The sequence below is a fragment of the Psammomys obesus genome, unplaced genomic scaffold (assembly GCF_907164565.1).
Source record: "Psammomys obesus unplaced genomic scaffold, mPsaObe1.curated_primary_1811, whole genome shotgun sequence".
Lineage (NCBI taxonomy): Eukaryota > Metazoa > Chordata > Mammalia > Rodentia > Muridae > Psammomys > Psammomys obesus.
Genome location: NW_026590701.1, coordinates 1,272,439 through 1,283,666, shown reverse-complemented (window position 1 = coordinate 1,283,666; position 11,228 = coordinate 1,272,439). Strand labels below are relative to the sequence as shown.

At 42.7% G+C, this 11,228-nt stretch overlaps 1 protein-coding gene across 5 annotated transcripts in view; it reads left to right on the top strand.

The window, feature by feature from the left end:
- Npas3 (neuronal PAS domain protein 3) overlaps nucleotides 1-11,228 on the top strand; it is an 847,307-nt gene that overhangs the window by 111,581 nt on the left and 724,498 nt on the right. For 3 of the 5 annotated variants that reach the window (XM_055608599.1, XM_055608598.1, XM_055608597.1), the window contains exon 2: nucleotides 1,619-1,708. The exons of the other annotated variants lie outside the window; for them this stretch is intronic. In XM_055608599.1, the coding sequence (XP_055464574.1) occupies nucleotides 1,619-1,708 (90 nt within the window). The remainder of the gene's footprint in view (nucleotides 1-1,618; nucleotides 1,709-11,228) is intronic. 5 annotated transcript variants of the gene reach the window in all.

Sequence of the window (11,228 nt, the reverse complement as noted above, 5' to 3'; positions counted from 1 at the left end):
AACCAACTTTAAAACATAAAACAATACTGAAGAGAAATGGAGTATTTCAGTGTGACCTCACACCATTTAAAATTTTTTTAATTTACATCATCTGATGTCACTGCTTAAAAACTCTTCTCAGAATTTGTTTTTGTGAACTTAATGGCTAAAACGAATTTGTCAGGTTGACCCTGTAATTGCATCTTTCATACCAGCTCGCTCTTCATTTCAAGCTGTTTATGTTTCCTGCTTTCCTGGATCTGTTTTACAATGCAATACCACATAGGTTAATGAAAACCTTTGGAATTCCAGTGACAGTTAATGAGTGCATTTATGCTGGAAGTTGAGTGCAATAATCAAATGGGGCTTAAAATCACTTTAAACAAGGGGCAAATGATTAATTATAAATAGAACTGTTGGCCGACTAAATTTAATAAGAGATTTGGGGCCAGGCTTATTATAACGCAGAGAATATGTTAAATAATATCTGAGGAAAGCATATAAACACAGCTCCAGAGTAGAACTTAACTTTCTATAAAGTGCTGTCCCCAGGTATATTCCACTTTATGAAATATTAAGTAAACTTAATGACATTAGAAGCACACGGAGATTAGAAAATACTCATCTGCGGTTTTATAAAATAGGGGTGCACTACATGATTTAATTACTACTGAAGGGGATTACGTGTGTGTATGTGTGTATATATGCATATAGAATGTGTATATGTATGTTATATGCTTAAGGATTAGATATTATGTTACTTTTTGTTGGAGATGTTAGGGCAAACTGCTTAGCACTTTTACCTCTATTTTGTATTGATTAAATTCCATGACTCTCCACTGAAAGAAAGCCAGATAGGTTCCTATGTGCTTTTCCTCCTGAGCGAGATTTTCGATAGAAACAAATGGTCAGAAAATGCCTCTCAGCGTTTTTATGTCTTGTATGATGCAGGGAGTCTCAGATGAATTTATATGCTTAAGTGATACAAACAAAAACTGTGTAAGCTCCCCCACACCTTTTCCTTAACTGCCAAGAAACCCGGAGCTGCTGTAATCAGCTCATCTCAGGTGCCTGTTAACATCTAACCCTCACTCCCGATGGCCTTGCTTGTGTTTTCATTCCTAATTGGGTTCAGTTCTGTAAGCTGCCTTACAGCCCTTTAGAAACCAGGAGGGTACAAACTCCATATAAATTGAATAAAGCTGAAAAACATATTAACCCAACTATGGTTTTATAGCTAATTTACAGCTGCCTCCTCTCGTAATGCATGATTGAATTAATGACAGTCCTGTAACGAAAACACTAATGACATTTGTTTTTAACATTTCCTTAGAAAATAATCATGGGGACATAGAGTGAGTTTAGCTTTAGACCTGTCCTGCTTTTCTGCCACTTTTATGACTTTATGAGATTAAAAGTAAAATTGCTCCCAGGAAGACCTGGAATGCTTGAGCCTCCTCCGACCACAGCTCTCCGGGGTGGGAGCTCCCATGCCGAAGTGTGTGTTCACATTCCTGTTATGAGCAGAGCTCAAAGGGTAAAGAGCAAATGATTGCATTTCAGCACACTTGTTACCCTGCACTCCGCCTGACTGTGGAGAACCTCTAGTCATGACTATCTGTTTTTGATGCCTCTACAGAATAACTGCCCAGCATCCTCTGCCCAACCAATCAGAATGTAGGAAAATCTACCGATATGACGGAATCTACTGTGAATCTACCTACCAGAAGTATGTTGAAATCTTTGTGAGTCTGCCTTTGGCCTGTGCATCGGTGCTTGTGGTTGCCAGCTACTCAAATAATATATTTGTGTTATGAAGCTTATTTTTGTTGACTTTATTGGGGTGGGGAAGCCAAACCAAACAGAACAAAATGAAAACAAACAAACAAACAAAAAATTACCTTTGAAATTGAGGGGGGGAAAGTCTATTATTTTGAAATTGTGGTCTAAAAGTTTTTTTTTTAAATAACTGTATTAAAGCTCATAGGTAAGCTTCTTTATATTGCAATAAACAAGTACTTATGTGCAAGAAAATCTCGGCAAAATACATCGCACAGGTGCTGCGCATCTTAGGGATTTGAAAGGTGTGTTATGTATAAATTAGCTGTCACTTTTTTTCAATCCTGTAATGGAATGATGAGTTGTAATTTGCATAATCCTTTAAGAAGTCAAATTATACTGTCATGTAGCAGACTTAACATGCTAGCTAAGATTTCAGAGCTTTGCAGCTAATTACTATGTACCTTACAGGACAGTTAAATTGAAGTTGAGTCCTCTGTCTTTGCTGCCTTTTGCTCTGTCCATTACTTAACAGCATCCACCCTCTGGGTGATGAGGTATTGTTGCTGCTGCTGAAGTAAACACGTGGCTCTGGGGAGGCAGTGGCATTTTAGTACAGCAGAATTTAATTTGTGTTGCTTTTGATAAGAAGGAAGTCGGGTTTCTTTGTCACTCCCACCCTCAACCAATGGTTCATTTAGTGTCTTCTGAAAAAGAGTAAAAATATATGCTTTTCAAAACAGTTATGGAATATTCATTGAAGAGAGATTAATATCAAATTCCCCTATAGAAAATGTAAAGCAATGTCAACACGATTCCCCGGAAGGCTTTAGTCCTTCTGCAGATGTTTTGCAAATATGCTGTAGTGTGTTTTTGTCTTTGTACTTCTTTTGGAGTACAATACCATTTTTCGAAAGAATAAAGTGCCCCCTCCCTAAAAATCCTTTCTGAGATTAGGATAAAGTTGGGGAGCTCCGCTCTCACCCATTTCTCTCCCTGACAGTGGAGCATCTTCTTTCATGGTGTCCATTCTTAAGACAGTCAGGAAATGCTGGTGGCTGCGAAGGCCAGGGACTGCCAGGGAGTGGATTCTAGAGGCAGCCTAGGCTGTTCCCTGCCTTTGTGGCTGATGACAGTGTTTGAGAATGACTGCATGGGTGCATAGTTACCACGGTTCATCTCTGGCTTTATTTATTGGTTGGTAGTCTGTTCTTTTTGTCACCTGAATTTGTGTAACCACAGTGAAAACTTATTTTCCATTTCCCCCCCCCCAAATTATTTGAGTCTTTTTTTTTTTTTTTTTGTGGTTCCTGGTAATTAGGTTTCTATAATTTGTTGGTGATGTCTAGTTTTCATGTGATGTGCAGATTCTTTGAAGAAGCCTTTTGTTGTGTAGGAAGCAGTCCTTCAAGGACAGACTAAAGCAGCAATTGATTGTTGACCCTTCAAATAATGGCTACTAGCAGTCAGCTATTGTTCATTTGTAATTAAGCTAGCTTCACTTGTCTGAAATTACCATCTGCTTGAAAGGCTGAGGCTGGTCAGTGTAAAGTGAGGAACACGGGTGGGCCCTGAGTTCTTCAGTCTGTAGTAGGCCCTGCCTTTAACCACAGGCATCATCTCAGGGGCTTGTTGTTGTTTTAAGAATCGGTGTTATTTGCAGTTGAGGTAGACGCAGTCGGCAGCACAGCTGTGACGGCTAGGGAAAGTCACTTGGGGGATATTCATAACAAGGAAATATTGGCAAATAAATGATGAAGAAGGGGAGGAAATCCCCACGATGTTCAACTGGAGCACTGTCACTGAGATGATTAATGGTGGTGTGTGTTTACTGAGGATGCTTAGCGCATTGTCTGTAAGTGTAGTGTGCACTCCTCAGCGCTTGGAGAGAGCTGCAGTGTGTAAGCGGGCTGGTCGGGAGAGTCTCTCACTTTAGATCTCATTTACCTCACCTCTCGCACCTCTGGTTCTTGGGAAGCTGGCGCTAGTGTATGTGATGGACACTGTCTTTTCGATTTATTTACTAACCGGTATTTACATAGCTCTGCTCTTTGAGAGCCTGAACATGCTTTGTAGGAACCACGCATGGCATTTTTCAGTGCAGTTAGGGATTGTTACCAGGAAGAAGGAAATGGTGATCACTCAGATCTGCGTCCTAGGCAGAGAGGGACACAAAACCTTGGTGAGCAATAGGCTAAACTTTCATCAGTGATTAGGAAAGACATGTTTTCAAAGAGCCCATGCCAGCTTCTGGTGAAGCAGTATCTGTCTTGGAAGGCTATCTAGCTTCTAATGTCAAAGCAGTAACCATCCTGATTTGATGACTTGCTTTGAGGCCTCGTTTAGCAAGTGTGGTTCTTGGATATTTGGAGAAATAGCTTTGCCTTATTGGACCACCATACTTACTCCTGTGTATAGGAGCAGCTCAGGTAAATGCCGTATTAGCCTGTCTTCAGTGACCTTGTAGTCTGTGTTGCTGAAGTGTTTCTGAGCTCTGGGTTGTGACCCAAACAGGAGGTATGGTTTAATTTAGTGCTAGATGAGAGGGAAGAGAATAATTTCATGTGTTGTAGGTTAGTTAGCACATGTATGTTTGTTAAAGCTTCTGTTTTGCTTTTAACAGATCTACGTGTGTAGAATCAACTGCACATCTATATGCTGAGTGAGTCGAAGGGAAAAATGCATTTCCTACTCCTTTTCAAATACCCAAAAGAATGAGAAATCCGGTTATGCAGGGTCAGGTAGATAAATATAAACAGAGCGTGTGGGCCTGCGTCATCATGTATCCAGGGAACAGTAGAAGGGCCTCAGGAAGGAAGAGACTGGACCATCCATCTATGGCACCCAGGGATGCACAGCAACCAAGTTCGATGGGTGCGCCTTGTATCCACCCTTCTCCCTGTGAGGGATGACTTCATGTTGGGCAGGTGGGATTAGAGAAGGTGTTTGCACCACACAGACTGGAAAATGTGTATCATGCCCTCCACAAGTGGTCACTCATCCTTTGCCAGTGTTAGCTTGTGGCTCTGTAATGACTGTGAAGTTCTAGTGCATTTAGATTTTACCTGAGACTTTTGGAATGGCTAGATCATTTCAATAATATTAGAAGATTAAACAAATATAGGCATAAAACCAGTGATTAACTGCTCCTACAGTTCTAATTTGTTATTGAAAATTCTTTCTATTTTAACTGATTTAATAGATTACAATAATATACTTTAATATTTAGCAAACTCATTTATAGATTACTGGATTTGATTGGGATATGCCGATGTTTTTCCAGATTAAGACAATTGTGTGGTTTTTCTGTCTCTAAAGTGTAGAAGTAATAGCAATATAGAATACCAGAAAAGGGAAAACAACAGTTTTTATTCATTTACTTAAAAACTTATTTATTTTGTGGGGGGTATCTGAGAGGAATTGGTAGGGAAAGAATGTGATTAAATACATTGGAAGAACTTTTTAAAAAGCCAATCAATAAAAAAATAAGGTAAAATAAAATACAAAATTAAAGATATATAAAAATTTATGTTAAATTAATTAATTAATTAATTTTTTGCATTGGGAGAGCATGCCGCAGCCCACGTGTGAAGATCAGAGGATGGCAATTGTATCTTGTCTTCTATCATGTGGGTCCCACAGGTCAAATTCAGGTCATCAGGCATGGTGGCAACTTCCTCCAACTGCTGAGGATGCCTCCATCTCACAGGCTCAAGTTTCATTTTCAAATGAGAACAGGAAAATGTTTGACATGTGAAACACTTATCCACAGGGTACAGCATTGTAGAAATAAGAGAATAAGTATCAGGAATGTTTTTGACCCAGGCCTGGTGGCACACACTTGCCCTTCCCTCACTCAGGGAACTGAGGCAGGATGACTATGCATTCCAGGCTAGTTTGAACTCTACAGCTTGATACTGTTACAGAAAACCTAAGGGTTGGGGTGGGAGAGGGGTCATTCTATAATGCATCTGTCCCTCAGGTATGAGAGCCTAACCAGTGCCCACGGAAAGAAAGGCTGTGGTATGGTGGCATGGGGGTGCAACCTTGTGCTGAGGTGGGAGGAGATGAAGACAGAGGGTTCCTGGAACTCACTAGCCAGTCAGTCAGGCCATTGGTCATCTGTAGCTCCAGGGAGAAACTATGTCTTCAAAAGTAAGGTGGAAAACAGTAGAGGGAATTTCAGATGTCTGACTCTGGCCTCCGTATACATATGCATGTTTGTACTTTTGGACTGTCATGCATACATGCACCCACATACAGTACACACATAGACATAGACACTCAATCAGAGGTGTGTGTGTGTGTGTGTGTGTGTGTGTGTGTGTGTGTAGGGGTAGCTCAGTGGTAGATTGATTACCTACCATGTGCGAAACCTTGATATGACCTCTAGCACTGAAACAAAGTAGAAGAAGTAGAAGATGAACGTGGTTGGAAAGGGTTAAGTTGCAGTGCACCTTAGATAGAGTTGGGCCCTGTGATTGAGGGATTCGCAGGAAAGCAGGATGTCATTTAGGCTGCGGTCAAGAACAGTGATCTCAGGACTGCCATCTGTCACCAGTGTTGCCTGCAGTGCCCTGCAATAGGCAAAAGTTCCGTTCAATGAAGAGGCCCCATCCAGGGGAGCTTGGCTCAGCAGTACAGCTGATGCTGAGGAACCCGGATGGAGAATCAGTTTGTATTTGCCTTAAATTCCTGCCGTCTAAATCAGAAAAGGTTACTGGCAGAGCTGTAAGCTTGGTTTCCTAACTTTCTACTCTGCCCCAGACCACTCCCCCTCTTCCGTGAAGTTCATTCCACTTGTCTACATACTTAGGGCTTCAGCACATGCTCTTCTCCATGGAGACTTACTCTCTGCATTCCTCACGGCAGATCTGGTGTTCAATGATAGTTCTCCTAGTCCCAGACCCCTGCATTGAGGTATATTCGGTTGGGGGGGTTGGGAGGGGGTGCATGTGCCATGCTACACTTGGGAGGTCAGAGAACAATTCTGTCCTTTCACCATGAGGGTCTCTGGGAACCCAACTCATTTCTAGACTTAGGTGGTAAATCCCTTTACTGGCCAAGCTGTCTACCCAGGGCTCTACATGTTCAATGAGCAAATCTAAAGGGGTGATTCTTTTTCCTTTTCTAAAATAGCAGATCTAGAATGTGGGATCTAACCAGGATAACATTTTGCCTGGTCTTGGCCAAGAAGTATTGAGTCTAGAAATGGGAAGAAATGGACAGGGTTCCTAAAGAGGAGAAGGGAGGACCTGAGTCATATAGCTGTGTTGTGTCTGGGTGCTAATCACTGTCATGTGCCAGCCCAGAGAAGGAGTACAAAGTGTATTTGTCTCATAAGGCAGCTGCAGATATCTGGTCGCTTGTGCTGAAGGGGTGGCAAATTCTTTAGCTTGATTGCTTGCTATTATGTGATCTTTTCCATTACATTAGAATAACGTATGCCAGTTGTGTTTGAGGCAGACAATAAAGTGGAATCAAAGAGTTAGAAATAGAATATGAGATTTGTTCAGTGTCCCGCACTCCCTAGAATCTGTCTGCACGTGAGACCTGACCTCTGTAACGAGAGTGCTTCAAGGCTTCAGGAGAGGCGTAGTGAAAGGTGGGCATTCCAGGTGTAGCATGCTACAATTTCACAAAGCAGGCATGGGAGAGCAGAGGAAGGGTAGAAGCAGATGACGCTGCTGTGGAAAGGAGAGCAACAGCATCATGCTGAAGGACAGTCACCCTGTGAGAGCCTGGAGGAATGCAGGGGCAGAGGTGTGGCACAGCCTGGGGAAATCACAAAGCCTCCTGTGCAAGGAAGCAGAAAAGGGTGCACAGCTTCATTGACTTTGGGCTTTGAAAGCAAGGCTGTGAGCTTCTGCTTGTGTTAGTTTGAAGTTGTTTTGACTTGCAAACATCAGGGAGAATTCCCCAACTATGTAGTCCATTCAGAATCTCCCTTAAACTGACTGCTTTGCCTGCTTGGGGAGTCCCATGCATACTTCTCTGTCTTAGACCACTCATAATTGTAAGTGGTCGAATGCCAGAGAAAAAACAATGCAAGGCAAGGCGGTATGGTTTAGAAGGAAAGTATATTACTTGACTTCACTGCAGTGTATTTTCATTATAAGAGAGGCGACTACTTATATTTTAGGAAGTAATTCGTTAGGGACACACCTGTAGGATGTAGAACCCCACCAACTTGAGAACAGGAAGTAGGTATAGCTTGATGGAAGCATGATGGAAGGAATGTAGCTAGAGAGAGCCCCTTAAAGAATGTGTTGACTGTGGTCACAGTCCCCAACAGGTGGTTTCAGGGACGGGCAGCTATACCATGTATGTGTATTCAGACGTCAACAGTAGCTGGGAATTTGTAGTCATGTGTGAACTGTGGTTGCAGTAAGTTGTGTTCCCCATAACAGCAGCTTTTTTTGTGTGTGTTGTAGGCATACCTTTTATTGAATCTTTGGACTTAGCTCATGTATCAGAGTGAAAAGAATTACGTCCACTCTGTAATGAGAAGCTACTCACTCTGTGATCACAGATTCATGTGGTAGCATTTGGTCGTTACTGTGGATGACTGAAAGTGGATCTGGCTTGATTCTAGCCCCATGATCATATGGCGAATGTTGTCTTTTACCCCATATTTTTCATTTTTTCTTTTCTTTTGGAGTAGTTCTTTATAAATGTAGATGCAGTATATCCTGCTCCTGCAACCAGTCAAGGGGAAAAATGACAGCAGAGCCATTTGTCTCTGTAATGCTCAGAGATGGCGGCCGCTCATATGGTGGAGACTGTGCATCTATCTGCCTGGCCTCTTTTTTGGCACCACCCAGTTTTGTGGGTGTGTTTTGGTGCATGGATGCACAAATGGATTATCTGGGAAGTTTCTGGAGCTAAGTTTGCAGGGGAAGCTAGAGGCCATGTGGTGAAGTTCTGCATGGAAACTGTTATCTGCAGGGATGATTTTACTAGTGTAGCTTGTGTAGATGATTTGGATATTTATTGCTTGTTTTGGAGTGGGGAGACTTTAAATTCCTCTGGCAAGAACCACAAATAAGCTGATTAGTGAGAAGATTTGCAGCAGAAAAAAAAGTCTTTCTCTGCCAGCTCACTATTATTTTCATCTAGAGATAGTCCAGTATTGAAGTGTGGAAATCCTGCAGGAGGCTGTGTGTGCTGCTCAGAAAGGCATGGCAGGTTGCAGGAACACACGCCCTCATAAAATCCAGACACACATGCAGGACAGTAGCTGCTAAGTTACTTGACAAGTTTTGGCTCCTGTACAAACCCGATCTCTCACCGGCCAGCTCTGAGGCACCACTGTCTGGCTTCCTGAAAAAAAGAATTCTGTGTATTGTTTATTGAGATGCTTAGCTCTAGTTCTCAAAGCCAGGAGAGGGGTGGGTGCTTTGAGGATTTCGGCCGGTGGGCCAGAAAGTGAAGAACGCTGCTTTGGTGGTTTCCCATTAGCAAGCTTGAGATCTCTGTGAAATACACAGAATGGGGAATTCTTTGGTGCTTGAGGTTTATGTCACAAAATGGACCATCACTGCAATATTTTTAGAACTAATCTCCCACTGCCCTCACTCAGCACAGTTGCAGAGGTCCCTCAGGCCTCAGTCTTTTGCTTGCCCACACATGTTACCATGCTATCTTCCTCTCTAGCTTTTAATTGTTGCTGCCTTACTTTTGCATTTCTACGGATGTAACCTCTCACCGCAGCACCATTTGTCTGGCGATTTCCTGTCAGGGATGCTTCTGGTGAATCACAGTCCAGTGCTGTCCTGCCTTGAAACTGGAATCGCACAAACAACCTCTTGATGATTCTTCTCTTCATTTCCACTCTCAGCTCCATTAAGAGAACACTTTTAAGGGCAAAACTGAGTCAGCACAGCTCCATAGGGTACAAAGCCTCCTGTCATGTGTGTGTTGGGGGCATTTGGATGTCCTGGTGAAGATAGCGCTTAGAGCAGTGGCAGAGGCTTGTTGCTTTGGGGAAGCAGCCTGATCTCCCAGGGACTTCCTGCGGGGAATAAGGAGGGACAGGTGCAGCATCTTGGGGCCTCATCCCCTGGAGAAACTTTTCAGGTGTCCTCAGTCTAACTGGGGTCTGTGGCAGTGGTAGGCTTTCGATCCCCACACTTTGGTGAGGGGAGTGTTGGAGTGAGGAGGCACACAGTGATGATGAACAGACAAGTGACGTTAGGGGAGAATTTCACCACCTTCATGGCTGTGTTGACTGGTTTCCCATATATGTCAACAGACGAGGATGGTGCTGGAAGAACAGAGACTAGCATGATGCAAACGGTATTCTGTGGTTTTCAGGCATTTTTGTAATTGATCTGCTTGTGCTACTTAAAGTAGGTAATATTCTGATTTGTGCTTGGGAGATGTGGAGGCTCAAAGAACTCAATTTGCTAGTTCACACAGCTAATAAGGCACAATCTAGTGAATTCAGATACATTGGAGAAGGAGCAAGGAAGGAGGATTGGGGAACAAAGGGAGAGAAGGAGGAAAGGATGGAGAAAGGGAAGGATGGAGAGGAGAGAAGAGAATGAGAATCCTGTCTGCAGCCTTTCACCCTGGCCCTTGGAGCAGAATGATGTTTTACTTCAGACACACGTTGCTCTCTATTAAAAGCTGCTCTGTTTAGAACTGTCTGCAGAAGGCAAGACCCTAGGAAGAATCAGGATTCCCTACAGAGGAGGACAGGCCCGTCCTGTTGAGTATAAGTCATTTAAAGACCACCTGGCCAGCGTCCTGTTCTTGTAACACTATACATGCCTGCCTAAGAACTACAGTTCCTTTGATGTGGAACACCTCTAAAGTCTACACCACAGTGAGGACACAAAGTGAGATGGGGCCTAGATTTTAGCTGCCTCTTGCCAGACTCTAGTTTTATCTTTAGGCTCTGCATTCCTCCATAAATTCCACTTTACCTCAGCCCCCATAGATAAGAGCCAATAGGTTTGTAAGCACATCCACATCCACGGAAATATATAATTGATCTTCAAAGCATCATGGTGTGCTATGTGTTGCATCCATTTGTATATCGAACAAAACAAACTCTGGTGGCATGGCTAAGTGCTGACAAGGCCGGCCTGTCAATCAAGACTTTCCCGGTCTCCCACTCTAAGTTTTCTACATGACAGTGTAACCATTCCTTGGAAATAGACCACAACACCTTCCCCAGAAAGCTCATCTCCTAGTTTGCACTTCTCTTGCTTTAATTTTTGTGGTCATTCAAACTCATTTCTGGAATTATCTTTCATTCTGCCTCTTTTGACTCCAATCTCCTGTTTAGAGCTTTGGAATTACTTATTTTCACATTTTCCAAATTCAGGGCATCATTTCATCCCTAGATTGTTACAAACTCCAAATTAGTCTCATTTATTTTCTTGACCTACTTGGTGCAGACAGATAAATACTCTGATCCCAGGTATCCAGTATTTTATGCTAACCAGTGCACAGCTCCCCTT